Consider the following 15,196-nt stretch of genomic DNA (forward strand, 5'->3'; position numbering starts at 1 on the left):
ACTCTCAAATTTGGTTATTATAAGAGATAAATAATCACTGAAGCAGAATAAGCAGAATTTACATCTTGGAAAAAAAGAAAAACGACATCCAGACATACCTTGAACTAAACCTCAAAGATACGGGTGTATGAACATTTATAAAGCCATGACTTAGAAAGCATTGATGAAAACTAACTTTAGCTGGATTTAAATTGCTTGATTTTTTTTAAAAAATGGTATCTCTTTCTACTGTGTAGTTGACTTCAGGGAGTTTATAAAGTGAAGAAATAAAAGAAAAGAGGAAAAGAGGAAAAGAGGGAAGGTGGAACATTTTCTTCACAAATCACACACCAGGAAACCTAAGAAAACAATTTTTTTTCTAACATCTTTCTTCAAATAATGTCAGCAATTATTCAATGAGTGTGTTTGTGTGTGTGCATGTGTATTTGTGTGTGTGTGTGTGTGTCCACAAAAAACAAATTATTGAGCCACAAATGTGCTTAGGTACCCAATAAAACACTAACAATTTGAGTGCAAAGATTTATGGAAAAGCCAGAATGTTTTTAATGCATTAGTAAAACAAAACAAAATAAAGCAAAAGAAACAAACTTTAATTGAGCTTACATAAATTGGACAGCAAGAAAGTTGTTCAAAATTATTAGTTGGGAAGAATGGAAGCTAAATATGTTTTTATTGCTCTGCTTTCTCAACTTCCATTTTACAATTTCTAGTCACTATGAGGTTTCAGTTAAAGATACTATTTGTTTAGATTAAAGCATTAGGAAGGAAAGAAAAAAAAACCTTAGGTAGTGGAAATTAAGGGCTGAGAATTTTCCTACTACAATCAGTAAAATACTAAGAAATCTTGACCTAAAATCTTGTCACCTAATTTTGTATGTATAATCATATCAGTGTTTGTCAATTACCACACAAATAATTTCCAAGGATCATTCTGTGATCATTTGTGAACAGACATATTTACAATTACAGAGCAGAGGTTAGATAGACATTTTGAGATTTTGGAATATCATAGTTTTTCACTTCTTGAAAGACCACTCATGAATATGTGTGATTGGTTTTGACCTTAATATAATGCAACACATATACATTAAAATTGCCCATTGTAAATATACTGGCTTGTAGAAGTACCTTAATATGCCTTGTGGAAATCTCAGGCTCTGAAAAACATAATTTCAAAACCATTGATCTAGATCCTTTGTTCTGCAATTCAACTACATTAAATCTTCTGCAGGGCTATGGAGTTCTGAGTTTCACTCGCAAAGTTCCCACCAGGAAACCATACTCCATTATTTTTCAAATGCCTGGTGCGCCATTTATAAGATGAAATTGGTAATTACATGTTGTTATCTTTGATCTCAAATTATTTTTCATCACTCTAGTTGCCTACTTTGTTGTGAAATCTTTACACATATGCATAATGTTAATTTTAAAAATATTCCTCCTGCTTTGATGGAAATCTACTCAGTGATGGAAGATATTTCTGTAATATGTCTTAATGAAACCCAGATGCCTAGATTTTAGGCACCCTATCCCCAAGACGGCCTACATTTTTCGCAGGGGTATTTTTTTATCTGTGATCTTTGACTTCATACCATCACAGCTGGCTTGAGACTCTAGTCATTTCTTCATTCCTCCCACCCTCACCCCATCCATTTTTACAAGCATCCAGTGTTGAATTGATTGTCTTCAATGTAAATAAGATATTAATATGTGCAATTTCTAAAATAACATTACTATTTACCCCTTGATATTCGTTTTTGTTTATGCTTACAGGAACCAATATATATTTATAACAATGTTTATTATAAGTTCTTCTGAAATTTCCCATAGTCCCAAAGTAGCTTTTTCTTGCATTTCTTAAATTCAAACATATGTTAGATTATTTCCTTCATTCATCAGTTGTCAAGCTTTCCAGTGTTTTTATATCCCTTACTACTTCTTCTGAGGGATTCATGTGGCAAGTAAAATGGAGTTCACTATTCTGAAAATAGAGATATTAAATTCTTATTTTGTTCATTTACCTACTCTGTGATTTTTAGAAAATCAACCACATTTTTTTAGAAATTATTATTATTTATTTTAAATACTATTTAAAATCGGAAGCACAAGGGATAAACTCTAACTTCTCTCATAATTCAGAGAATAAAACAAAAACAAAACATATTTATCTGACCAAAATGATTGTGGATTACATTGAAACATTAATTATTACCTTAATTTTTCAATGAACTAACTGAAAGTTAATTCATTAACTGAAAGTTTGTTGAAATTTGAAGTTAGTAAAGTTTTATTTTTACATACTTAACAGATTATTTCACTCATCTTCAACAGATTTCTGTCGGGGAGGTATGTGGAAGTGCTATTCCATTTTATAGAGTTACGAAAAAGACATAGAGAATAAAATCATCCTTTAATTCTAGACCGCCATTTAAAGTGCTGTTGGCAGGCAGATGTGAGGCTTGCCCACAATATAGAGAGATAATATATTAAATTCCAACTGAGGGCTTGCTATGAACTGCTACCAAATCCTTTTTTGTAATACCTGTGAAACCTCAGACCATAGGAGATATTAAGTGGGACTACTCTAATTGAGAAATCCAATGGTCACATCCATGAACTATTTTAGAAATTAGTAGGAAATTACCTACTCTCACATTAGAACAAAATTTGTTGAAAACAGGGAGACACAATACTTACATGTCATACTTTACAAAATGTGTTTTTATATCAAAATTCTATGGTAATTAAATTTTAACTCAGTAATGAAGAGTCTATAATTCATCTTTGAGTTTTCTGAAGTATTTCAAAGTATTCATGTCTTTCTCTTATTGCTAATTCTAAAAGGATTTGAAGAGGTTATTAATGAAAAACTTTACAAATTCATATGTACTACCTTATTTTAGAAGTGTTATTTCTAAGGTTTTTTTTCTTTGTCTTTTATAATATAGAAATTAAAAATGATATATAAGGCATAAAATAGGAAATAAGCTAGCTTCTTACATTGCCATTAATCACAGAGTGGTTAGTATCCTTGGAAGAATGTGAGATGGGAACACAGCAAGCTGTGCCCTCATTTTGTGTGGTATAATCATCACTCCATTCCCCTATCCAAGGAAAGCATGTTTTCAAAAACATGTACATTTTCTTTGAGAAGTATGTCTGAGAATTTTCAGTAAATAATAATAAATCAGTTGCATTTTTTGTGTAACTTACATCTCTCTGTAAGGAACCCAAAATCCAGTACCCTAGTATACAAATGCTAGCAAGACAGCCTATATATCCAATGTCCCATTTTTCTGCATTTGCACTCACATTCTTATTGAAGAATGTGGTCCTGTAAAATAAAACAATCTATTTTCAGTATTTATTAGATATATAAATAAGCTAATCTTCATATGCTTCTTTATTTTATGGGGGCTGAGTTAACTGAGGTTTTATTAAAACTACTTTACAGTTGGAGAGACTCTTGAAGTGAAAAGGTCAAACTATTTCCCAAAAAAACTGTAACTTATTTTTTTCAAGATTCCAGCATAAAATTCTTAAACACAACATTATGCGGTGGTTGAGGTCGTTATGTCAGAACAAGAGAGTGTGCATATATGGAGAAATGTGTTTTTAAAAGAGGCTACAATACAAGGAACTTTTCTTTTCCATAAGCAACACATATTGACTCTAATGTTTGCTCCAACGTTGCCTTTTGAATATTTTTGCTTTAAAATATGGCAAAGCCTCTCTTAATCCATCTGGATAATAGAGGAACAGTTATAGGCACGTCCATTTCTGAGCCAGGCGCGGCATATGCTCACTCTTTCAAAGACATCAAAATGCAAAACCATTCCTTCTTTCACCATTCCCCCCTCCCCACCTTATTTAGAATTAAGGGGGAAAAAAGTGTTTATTCAGTGTTTATTTCCATAGGCTAAAGCAATGGAAAAATCAGATTTTGTGGAGGTTATTGTGGAGTAAGAATCTACAGTCTCCTTTTGCTCTTCCATTCACTCATCTTTCCTCATTGTCCATAATGGTGTCATTTAGTAAAGTTCTGATTCTGTGCTTCACTTGGTACTCTGGAGGGCTTGACATTCATACCACTAATTTATTATCAAGTCTTTAATTTATATCCAAGAACTAAATTACTCATTGGCACGTCCATCCATTCATAAAGATTATTGTTTACTATTTCATGTCTTACAGAAATTTCAAATATCCAAATTTAGATGTCGTGGCTTGGGCCAAGTTTTTAAGATCTGCATTAATATTATCAAGGCTGTGTTATTCAAATCCTTAGGATAGAAATGGGGGAAAATAGACTGATTTCTAAATTACCCATGAAGTCACTTATATAGGAAGCATCACTCCTGTACCTTTTAATAAATATTCATTTATGAAGATGAATTATGCTTACATTTAATATGATTTCTCATGCCCACCTCTACTACTAAAAAATAAAATAACATTGTTTTCTAGAAGAAAATAAGTATAAATGGCTAGAACATGATTCCTCTAATTCCACTACAGTTCTTTTTAGTAAAATGATATCGAAGTTCATTAAAATTGTGACTGAAGCAAAATGAAGAAACTGTTTCTTTTCCATTTGAAAAAAAAAATCGGTTCTAGAAGATAGGAGTTGTAACTGATGTACAGAATGGCATATTTATTGACTCTAGTGTATGCTGAGTTAAAATGATGCATCTGGACAAGGTACAGAAGATGATACTGAATGAACCCGCTCCCTGCAATGCTTTGTTACCAAGGCTGAACCACTGCTTGAGTGCCAGTCTCTGCCAGCTGCACTTCTACTTGCTGTAACTTGTTGAGGTTTGTTTTAATGTTGCTTTGGGGTGTTCCAGAACTTAATTTTTTATGTTAATGTGACATGCAGCCGTATTATGTTATAGAAGTCTTGAGATGCCTGTAGTCAAAAATAACTCCTTCTTATTGCCCTCCTGACTCTCACCCTAGGTATTAAAATGTTAATAACTCCTCACCATGGTATTCCCAAGTCATTTTTTAGATGAGATCCAAAGTTTTATTTCCATTTTCATATGAGGCATTTGCATGCTATTTAAATATCCATGAAGCTTATTTAATGATAAAGACTATTTGAGGATATAAGTTTCAAAGCTTAATTTTTTTTGAAGGTAGGAGAGTTAAAGTTGGAATGGATGTTTGTTTTCTAATGTAAACTGCAAGAACTTGTATACTTTTTAGGTATCTTTAGAATTCCTCTAACAAAGTATTTTGTCAGTATTATTTAAATAACATAAATCTCAGGATGATTTCACACAATTGTATTTAGAACATTGGTAAAAAAAAAAAAACAAAACCCAGTATCAATAACTTCTCTCTAGAGGTACATACATTAAAGATTGAAAGAATAATGTAATATCTAAAAAATATGAACAATGTATTAAAATATCTTAAATGTCAGCTTGAATAGACCAGCTATTATTTCAGGATGATATTATGTGTTCATTTTTTCTCTCCATTTCACTGTGGTGAGGTGATTCAAGATGTCTTAAGGGCTCTGAAGTGACAAATGCATCTACATGTTATGAATAAAATTTGAAAAGCCACCAGTTCCTCATTGTGTAATTTTCCTCATCCAAGAACACTATATGTATTAAGTATATTACTTCAAGTTTACTTAAATTTTCCTAGCTGTACTTTACTAATAAATTGTCAGTTCTTTAACACGATAAAATTAAGATAATTGCATTTTTTTCAAAAATGGCACAAGAACAGGTTTTGTTATCTATGTTGTATAATATATGTAATTATACACTAAGAAAGATAGAGAATAAAATGTTTCATTTTTATATCAAAATATACACATATTTAAGAAACATTTTAGAATATGAAACCAAGGAACAGTCCTCAGTGCATGTCAATTGGCCACTTCATTTACATCATATAGTAGTTTTCAGTCAACTTTGTAATGAAAATATTTTGTCAATCTGACATTTTGGCTGTATTTTCTTTATGCAGAAGTAAACGAAATTTTGTTTTTAATAAACTCAATTTTGTTATAAGAGCTTATGAATAATAAATTCACTTCCTTAGAGTTTCACTAAAAGTAATTTAGATATTTTTATTTTGGTCAGCTGTTTTAACGTTATATGGTTATTCACATACCTTAGTATTCATCAGCGTATTCTCTCTCCAAACACTTGTCCTTGTGTAGACTCAACCAGAATATCATCCACTCATTCATTTATTCATTCATCAATGTGACGAATATTTTTGGGGCCAACTCTGAGCCAGGTGCTAGGTCACTTCAGAAATTTATAGATGAATGGTAGTTGCTGCCATTTAAGAAAGTAACAACAATAGCAAGAGAGCCAAAAAACATTCTCAAATGACTATGTTGCATTGTAGAATGGCAGTCACACCATGAGAGGGATACAGAAAACTACTGGGTTCAGAGGGGGCAAGACTGCATTAAGCCACAGTATTAGGGAAAGACAACGTGAAGAAGGCAACAACTGAACTGGACTTTGATAATTGGAAATTGTTAAGAAGAGCATCCTAAGTGCAGGAACCAGTATATAGGAACATAACGGAAGCATGGAGAAATATCTCAGAGATGATGTGGGAAATGTGCATCGGGGCTACGTTTAGGAATCTTTACCTTATTATTTTATTGAAAACTTTGCAGAAGAGAGCTAACACAATAGAAAAATACCTTATTTATGGTAATTTGGCTACAGCCATGTCTAGTGTAGTTTAGGAAAGCAGTTATAGAATGCAGGGGCATCAGTTCAGAGGCACTGACAGTAATCCAAAAGAAAAACAGCAAGACCTTAACTGAAGAAGAGGTAGAGCTAGTGAAATGGAAGAGGTGGATCAAAAGACTTTTATGTTATATAATGCTTGGGATTTGGCAACTAATTTGTTGTGAGGTCCACGAGAACAGGGCTTTGATCTTAAGGTACCAAAGCCATGAAAATGTTATTAAGAGGAAAAGAAGGCAGCAGATCAAGATTGAAAGTAAAGAGGAAGATACTCTTTTCTTTTTCAGATCTATTAAGTTTGAATGCCAGTGGAATATTCCTAGAAAATAAATCCACAGGGAATAAGAGTATAACTCTCAAAAGAATAAAACCAGAGGGATAGAGGTATTAATTAAATTGATGGAAATGGATAGATTGACAGGAGACCAGTGGAGACACTAAAGACTCCAAAACAAGAGAAATAAATAAAACAGAATAATGGAGTAAGGTGCTGAAAGGAGGAGACTTTTGAATCAGACATATTTGGGACAGTTCATCCTGAGAAAAGGCAGGGACCTCTGAGGCGGCAAAAAGCAGTAAAAGAAGAAGGGAACAGAGAAATGTCTGGTGTATGGTATATGGTGAAGTCATGTTTAAAAATAGGTTTGGAGAGCTTCAGACTTCTCAGTGAAATCTGGGCAAGAGTGAGGGATACTAGCTGGGGAAATACGATTCATACAAAAGAGTATTGGTGTTATTTCATACTGCTGGTGTGAAAATCACTTAAGGTTGCAATCATTTCAATTGTGTTGCGTGCTTCTGGGCTTGATGTGATGCACCACTTGGAGATGTGGCTAATCGTAGCTTACTCTGTTCCAGGCGGTGTGGTTACAGCAAAGCAAAACAAGATCCAGAAGAGGAAAAGATGCATTTTCATAATGGGCACAGTAAGCAAACTGTAAAAAAAATCAAAATAAAACAAAGTAGGGGACACTTTATTGTGATTTTGGCTTCTTTTCAGGCTAGAGATTTGTAATAACTGACCAAAAATATTAGGATAAAAAGTGTAAGTGTTTTGTTACATTCCTCTAAAGCATATGGGCTTGTGGTGTTGCCAGCTGACCCTAGGCAACAGCTGGATGGTTTTTTCAATTCTTTAAAGCATACTTTCATTACAATCATTAAAATAAAAACTTTTTGCTTAATATATAAAGCTATTATATTTCAAACCAAATTTCCAGGCCAATTCTAATTCCTAGCAACAGTCAGTAGAAATATGTCATTAAATAACACCACCAGATTAAATGAATAAATTTCTTCTTCTTTTTCTAACATTTTGGTAGGAATTTCCCTGAGCACATCCTGTAGCAGCAACCTTGGTTCAAATGACTTGAAAAAGACTACACTTTTAAGAAATGCAGAAAATCAAGTTTAATAATGAGCTTTAAAAATCTGCCTAAATGGGTTCTAATTTTATTATTAATATGTTCATTTTTAATAAATAGAACAGTATGAGTTGATTTGCCAAGTAAATGACAAAAAGAAGGTTTTTTTGTTTTTGTCACTCTGCCATGACCACGAAAGTCAAAATCATGAAAGCCATAATTCATGCTGCAAAACATTTTGGGGTCTATTTTCACAGTCCTATCTTATTTAATGTTATTTATTGTCAAAAAATACTGTGAGGGTAATATCGGTAGCCTTTAGAATGTGATGAAACTGAGGCTCATAGAGCATAAGAGACTTGCATAATGCCCTGCAGCAACAATAGAGTGAATTTCTCTTTTCTTCTTGACTGCTTTGTCAGTCTTATAGGACCAAAGCACCAGAAAAGTTATTTTAAATTATGTTTGTAAAACCTAAACTAATCATCTGTGACGAGATTTTAAGGAAAGCATAAGAAAACAAACCAACAACTAAACCAGTAGCATTTCATTGTCCAGTTTAGTAAACAAAAGTGTCTTGGTTTGCCTCAGAGACTGACTCCTGAACATTAGTGTTGAAAGATGTCCTTACTCAAATACGTCGTCACATATGCACTTCTTCTTGTGCATGCCAGCAATCCAGATTTCTAAAGTTATAAAAATGAGATTAAAAAAAAAAAATGAGATAGCTGTACAAATGACTCCTATAATTCAGGAGAGGGTCTGTCCTTGCAGCTCTGTCACTTCTAGGAATTGGGGATTTAAGCCATAGTTGTACATTAATAACGTTTATAATTTCACTCATCCATCACAAGCACTTCGACTGTAATGCCCATTTATTTTTACAGTTAAACTGCCAGGAGTAAGAACTTATATTGATCCACACACCTATGAGGATCCCAATCAAGCTGTCCATGAATTCGCCAAGGAGATAGAAGCTTCATGCATCACCATTGAAAGAGTTATTGGAGCGGGTAAGACTGTGTGTTTAACTCGGACTTTTAACCTGTGTTTATATTATAAAATGTAATATATCAATGTCCTGATCTAACTCAGAATGTTTTTAATCTTTTGTAATTGACTTGCTTTCAAGGTGGTATACAATTGATCATATTTTAATATTACCTTCTGCCTAGTTCATACTTAAACCAGCAAATGTTAGGTCTATGAAAAAAAACAAACCAGCAAAAATGTATATTCAAACATAGTGTTTTTCACCATCTACTGTTTATTATATTTCATATATAATATATATAATTTTTAATACCCAAAAGTATTTACAAAATTCAAGCACCCAATTATTCTACTCATGAATCATCTCTTCCTTAAGACTGTTTCCTTTTTGTCCTGCTATGGCCCTTTTCTTTTTTCTCTTCTCATTAGTGTCACTGCTAGAGTAGAAAGAAAGGAAGAAGGAAGTGATTTTCAGTCAGTTGCTTTTAGTTTCTTTCTAATGTTTCCATTAAGGTTTCTGTAGGTGAGAGAGATGAAACTAATAGCCCCCAATGTGTCTTACGATCACGTGTAAATGATTTTTCCCAATGCACCATTAATTTCTTTTAACATAGATAAGGAAGTTGGACTCCCCTTCAACTCTGTTTTATCTAAACCTTACTACTCTAAGAGAATTTTAGACTACTGTTAGAGTAGGGATTTGTAATGAGTTTCTGTGTTTTCTACATCTTTATCACAAGGTGAATTTGGTGAAGTTTGTAGTGGACGTTTGAAACTTCCAGGAAAAAGAGAATTACCTGTGGCAATTAAAACCCTTAAAGTAGGCTATACTGAAAAGCAACGCAGAGATTTCCTGGGTGAAGCAAGTATCATGGGGCAGTTTGACCATCCTAACATCATTCACTTAGAAGGTGTTGTGACCAAAAGTAAGTACAATGGCAAATTATGCATGTGTGTGTGATCATAAATATCTGAATTTCTTCTATTAGATTATTATTGATTTCAGGATAGAGAGAAAACTGGCCATAATAATGTGATTAACAATTTCCCTAATATTAATAGTATTTGTCCTATATTTTAGTAGATTCTTGTCAAAGCTGATCTTCAGTGAACCCAAATTTCTATTTATTATTTGAAATATTTGTGTTAACTCACTTACTATGAATTCAGCACCAGAGAAATTGTATCCAGATAAAAGGAGCAGTAAAAGTATCAATTTTTTTTCCTCTTGGCTCTTTCACTTTTTATCCTAATGAAATATTAACTTCAAAGTTTTGATTGAGGCATTGAAGTTTAACATTTAATAGGATTACTGTAACCATAGATGCCTGCCACCTTTTAAGTGGTTTTTTTTTATAGCCAGATGTATTTCTTTTATTGATTTTTTTCATTGAGATATTTTAATAGTTCTAAGGAAAGCAATTGCCTCAGAAGACTGGGAAAGTTCCTTGAGACTAATTATTTTGTTAAAGCAAATCCTGTTTTTACTCAGATATATCTGGAATTTCACATCTCTCAGATTCTTGTTAGTGTCTTGTAAATGTGGTTATGTGTTGAGCTTCCCATTATAAGGATTTCAAATAATTCTTCAGTCACTCAATAAAGTATTTATGTGACACATAACTGAGGCCTTTATTTTCTTTTAATCCATTTTTTCTTCACCATTCCTATGTATCCTCTTTCCTTCCTTTATACTTCATACACTTCATACCACTTTGTAAAATCGTCTGAAACATTTGGCAAGGAACATGCTTTAGACTTTTTTCAAGCACTGGTTCAACTTCCATTTGCTGTTAATCAAGTTTTAAGTTACATATGCCAAATGTGCATAGCAGCAAAGTATGTTCAATAAATGTTCTCAACCTATGAAGTAATTTCAATTGATTGGATATCCATTTATGCCATTTAGCTTTTAAATATGGAAAACAAAACAAAAACAACAACAACAATAAAAACGTTTTCGAAATAAAGAGGAACAAAAGAAACAACAACAAAAAAATTTACTGGTTTATAACCAGTTAATTCCCAAATCATGATTCATTCACAGTAGGTCACAGATGAGAACACAGAAGAAAAATACCTTAGCTAAAATTATCATGTTGATGGTTGGCAGAACTTTTGAATCAGCCTGTATTGCTGAGAGATTGTTTTTCTCCATGTCTCAAAGAGATACACATCTCCAGTAAGAATGCCCATAGGGGAATGCAACATAGGAATAAAATTACCTGCAGCCATGTGGGTTTCTTCAAACTTGGATGTGTTACTTTTCATGTACCTCTTAGCCATCTGTATGTCTTCTTTGGTGAAATGTCTATTTAGGTCCTCTGCCCATATGTATATATATGGCTGATTCACTTTGTTGTAGAACAGAAACCAACACAGTACTGTGAAGCAATTATACTCCAATAAAGATCTATTAAAAAAAAAAAAAAAACTTACATGTGTTTCTTTCCCCCAGTTGAGTACATGCCTAAAAATAGGTAAGAGGCAGGGACACCACGCAGGTGAGAGACAAAGAAAATATATATATTTTTGAAGGAATAAAATAAATTAAAATATTTTACAAAATCATGCCCTATGATGAATGGGGAGGAATATTTTAAGTAAGAATATGATGTGAGGGAGATCGTCACAGGTACAATAAAATGAAATCAGAATTTGAATGGGACTATACTCTATCTGAGGGGAAGGACTTTGAAAGGACATTAGTGATAGCATGTGCTGGGCTAGATACTATGGGAACAAGAATTATAACAGTGATTGAGTAAAATTATTTCCTATGCAGGAAAGGTATTATCTAATGTAAAACATACTTCTTAATGAAGTAACAGTAATAATAGGATGCAAAATATTTGATATATTTCATGTCTTCTTTTCATCCATAATATGACTGCTAAGTTTCACTTCCTCAAATAAACTAGGACCATGACTTCCTCTTACCCAGGGTATATGTAAAACTAATGCCTATATGTAGACAGCCAATCCATCCTGTAATGAGTTAAGTTGTAATGTGTAGAAGAGTGCCAGATCGCTATTATGATCATGGAAAACAGTACTGCATAATGGTCAAGAACACGGGCTAAGGCTCTAGCCACCAATTTTCATTTTGCTTCTGCCATAAACTACTATGTGACTTTGCCCAAGTTGGTTATACATTCAGAACCTTAGTTTCCTCACTAATGACATGGGGTAAGAATGCCTCAGTGATGTTGTGAAGGTGACATGAATTAATACAGGTAAAGGTTAAATGGGCATGACACAGAGTAGGTAATTAATAAACACATGGTTATTACTTTTCCATTTATTTCTCTTCCTGTGCTCTGAACTCCTCCATACCCATTTCATTCCTAATCCATTTTAATTGATATGTTGCCCTGCTTACATTGCCTCTTTCTCTGAAACTTAACTACCTTTCCAATTCCTTCAAAATCTTATTCAAATTCTATCACCTCCATGAAATAATTCCTCATCACTTAACCCTGAAATAATGGCTCCTTCTTTCAAACACTGTACCTATATAAGGATTTTTGCAACTGTCAGTAATGTTCCTTCCTTTGTCCAAAACTCTTATTCAAATTTTTCATTTAATTTTGTCTCCTCTGCATATATATTTTAGCTCCCTAGCTAAAAAAGTCTGCTCCTTGAAGAAACAGATGATGTCCTAAATATTTATGTAAACCCATTACACTTAAACCTAAAACCAATCTATGGTCACTTTAGTTAAGCACTCTGAGCCTCAATGTCACAGAAAAAGAAAACAATCGTACCTACCTTATAAAAATTTTATGCAGATTAAATTAAGATATATTTGTGTGTATGTGAACAAAATTGCAGGTAGTTATAGTAGTATTTATTTTAATCTGTTTAGGTGAATTCATCAAATATCATCAGATATTAGGAGACAAGATCCCAAAATTATTAGAGCCAATAGTCACCTACTTTTATAGATCTCTAATTTATTACAAAATTTGTTTTATGTGAATGAGTCCTGACTGAGCAATATAAGACAACTAAACTCTCATAGTGAAACAACTAAATTTGTCATATACCATTTTATATGCACTTGAGACCTTTATCTTAAGAAGCAAATGCCATTATCAGCAAATGATCATATTTAAATTCTGTAAAGTCTAGTCTAAAAAACAGGGCTGTGGTTGAAAATACAGACTTTAAATTTCCAATCCTCTAATCAAATATTCTGTTTGATGTTGTTGCGGTGAAGTTACACATACAGGTAAAGCAAAATGTAAATATTTAAAATACTTCTTTGTCTTTGTCTTATTTTTTTTTTCTATTTGAATTGAAGCTGTATTTCCCCTTAATAAATGTAGCTCTTGATGTTCAACTTAGGAAGTCTTCAACTTGTTTTTAATTTACTATGTTGCAACTCACTTTATTTGTGTCCTTAATTTCATGCTCTCTGATCTGATGCTAATTTATTCAGCAGTTATTCTCAACCTGCAGCACACAGATAATGAGACATAAGTGCAACTAAATCTTGTGATTGTTTTGATTGAAGCTGAGGTGGGGAGTCTGAAGTAGCGCTCCTCTGGGTGGTGCCATCATGAACCTTCCTCTTTCCTCTATCACTGCCTTACGTGCCAGAAATATGGGGCCTCATTCAAATTCCTTCTGTGATTTGTTGTTAAACAGGAGACATCATAAATAAATATATATATTCTAGAGAGACCTATGACAAATGACGTAAGAAACCCACAGGTCCTGGCTTAATTGACTCATTCGCAATGCATGATGCTTTAATGTAACACACATAGAGCCAGCTTTTACTATTCAAATAGATTCAGGAATAAAATTTAGAAGTGGAAAATTATAATTTTTCCATTGCAGCAGCCTTAGTTCTTTAAGATTTATTTTTTCCACCCATGGAAATATTATCAAAATTGACCAAAGAAATATTTCTATTGAAATATTTATAGTTATATAAATATTTATATAATATAATTATATAATATAGTTTATACAATGTAGTTATATAAATATAAATATTTATATTGAAATATTTATAGTTATATAATATTTCTATTGAAATATGTATATTTCTATTTAAATATTCATACTTATATTTCTTAATCTAGGATCATATACAAATAAACTTAGTTCTCCTGTAAAATTAATAAATTTAAACAAAATATTAGAGAAAAATTAAAGAAATGTCTCCCTGTTTTTCTTTCCATGTCTGAGGAAATAACGCATTCAATGGCAATTGATGATTTACATTGTCAGATAATTCTGACTTATATAAATTTGTAATTATCTTTCAAATATAGTATTTCATTCTATCCTGTAAAAGTCCATTTTATTTTACAGGCCCTTATTATATATTACCCAGGGCTATTCCAACAATCTTCAAACTAATCTTTCCATTTTGGTATTTTCCAATGGACATTAGTCCATTCCATACATTTTATGAAATCAATTTCCTCTCTTGCTTCATCACCAGGAGCAAACAAATCAAGCAAAATACATATACTTTGATACTGAGCTTGATATAATTTGGCCATATCTCCATATTACACTATTTCCTTTCCAGAAAACTCTACCTAGTTCTTGTTCTGCCCTTGGAGATACTTCATTCCGCCCTAGCATGTCCTCTCCACTTTCCTCAGTTCTACTTGACCTTCAAGTTTAATTCAAATATGACCTTCTCCATGACCTTCTCCATGATCTCCATGAGATCATTTCTCTTCATTTTTCCCTCCATCCTCAGTGTCTGCCTGGCATAGAGTAGGCCACTCAATAATGTTGAATAGCTGAGTAAAGGAAAGCATCCCAGTTCTACATTTGTTTTATTTTGCTCACCTGTGTGTTCCTAGATCTGTGCTCAGCACGTGTAGCATTTCATGTGTTTGTTGAATGAATGAATTCTCAGCCAGAGACAGTCTTACAAATTCTAGCTGCATTTCTCTGCACTTTGTCATATTGTCCATTGTATCATAGTTATCTCTCTACATGTTCTGTCCTTACTACACGATGAACTTCTTGAAATTGATATATGTTTACAGCACCCCTAGTATCTGTCACAGGGCCAGACATTAGGGAATTTCAAAACTTTTTAAAAAGACATGAATGATAGTAAATGAATCA

General features: G+C 32.8%; 1 protein-coding gene across 4 annotated transcripts in view; it reads left to right on the plus strand.

Moving 5' to 3' along the window:
- Positions 1-15,196, plus strand: part of EPHA5 (EPH receptor A5) — a 313,241-nt gene that overhangs the window by 260,991 nt on the left and 37,054 nt on the right. For all 4 annotated transcript variants that reach the window (XM_068542188.1, XM_068542190.1, XM_068542189.1 and 1 more), the window contains 3 exons: positions 7,593-7,660; positions 8,986-9,111; positions 9,832-10,017. In XM_068542188.1, coding sequence (XP_068398289.1) covers positions 7,593-7,660; positions 8,986-9,111; positions 9,832-10,017 — 380 coding nt within the window. The remainder of the gene's footprint in view (positions 1-7,592; positions 7,661-8,985; positions 9,112-9,831; positions 10,018-15,196) is intronic.

Source organism: Eschrichtius robustus, chromosome 4, assembly GCF_028021215.1.
Source record: "Eschrichtius robustus isolate mEscRob2 chromosome 4, mEscRob2.pri, whole genome shotgun sequence".
Taxonomy (NCBI): domain Eukaryota; kingdom Metazoa; phylum Chordata; class Mammalia; order Artiodactyla; family Eschrichtiidae; genus Eschrichtius; species Eschrichtius robustus.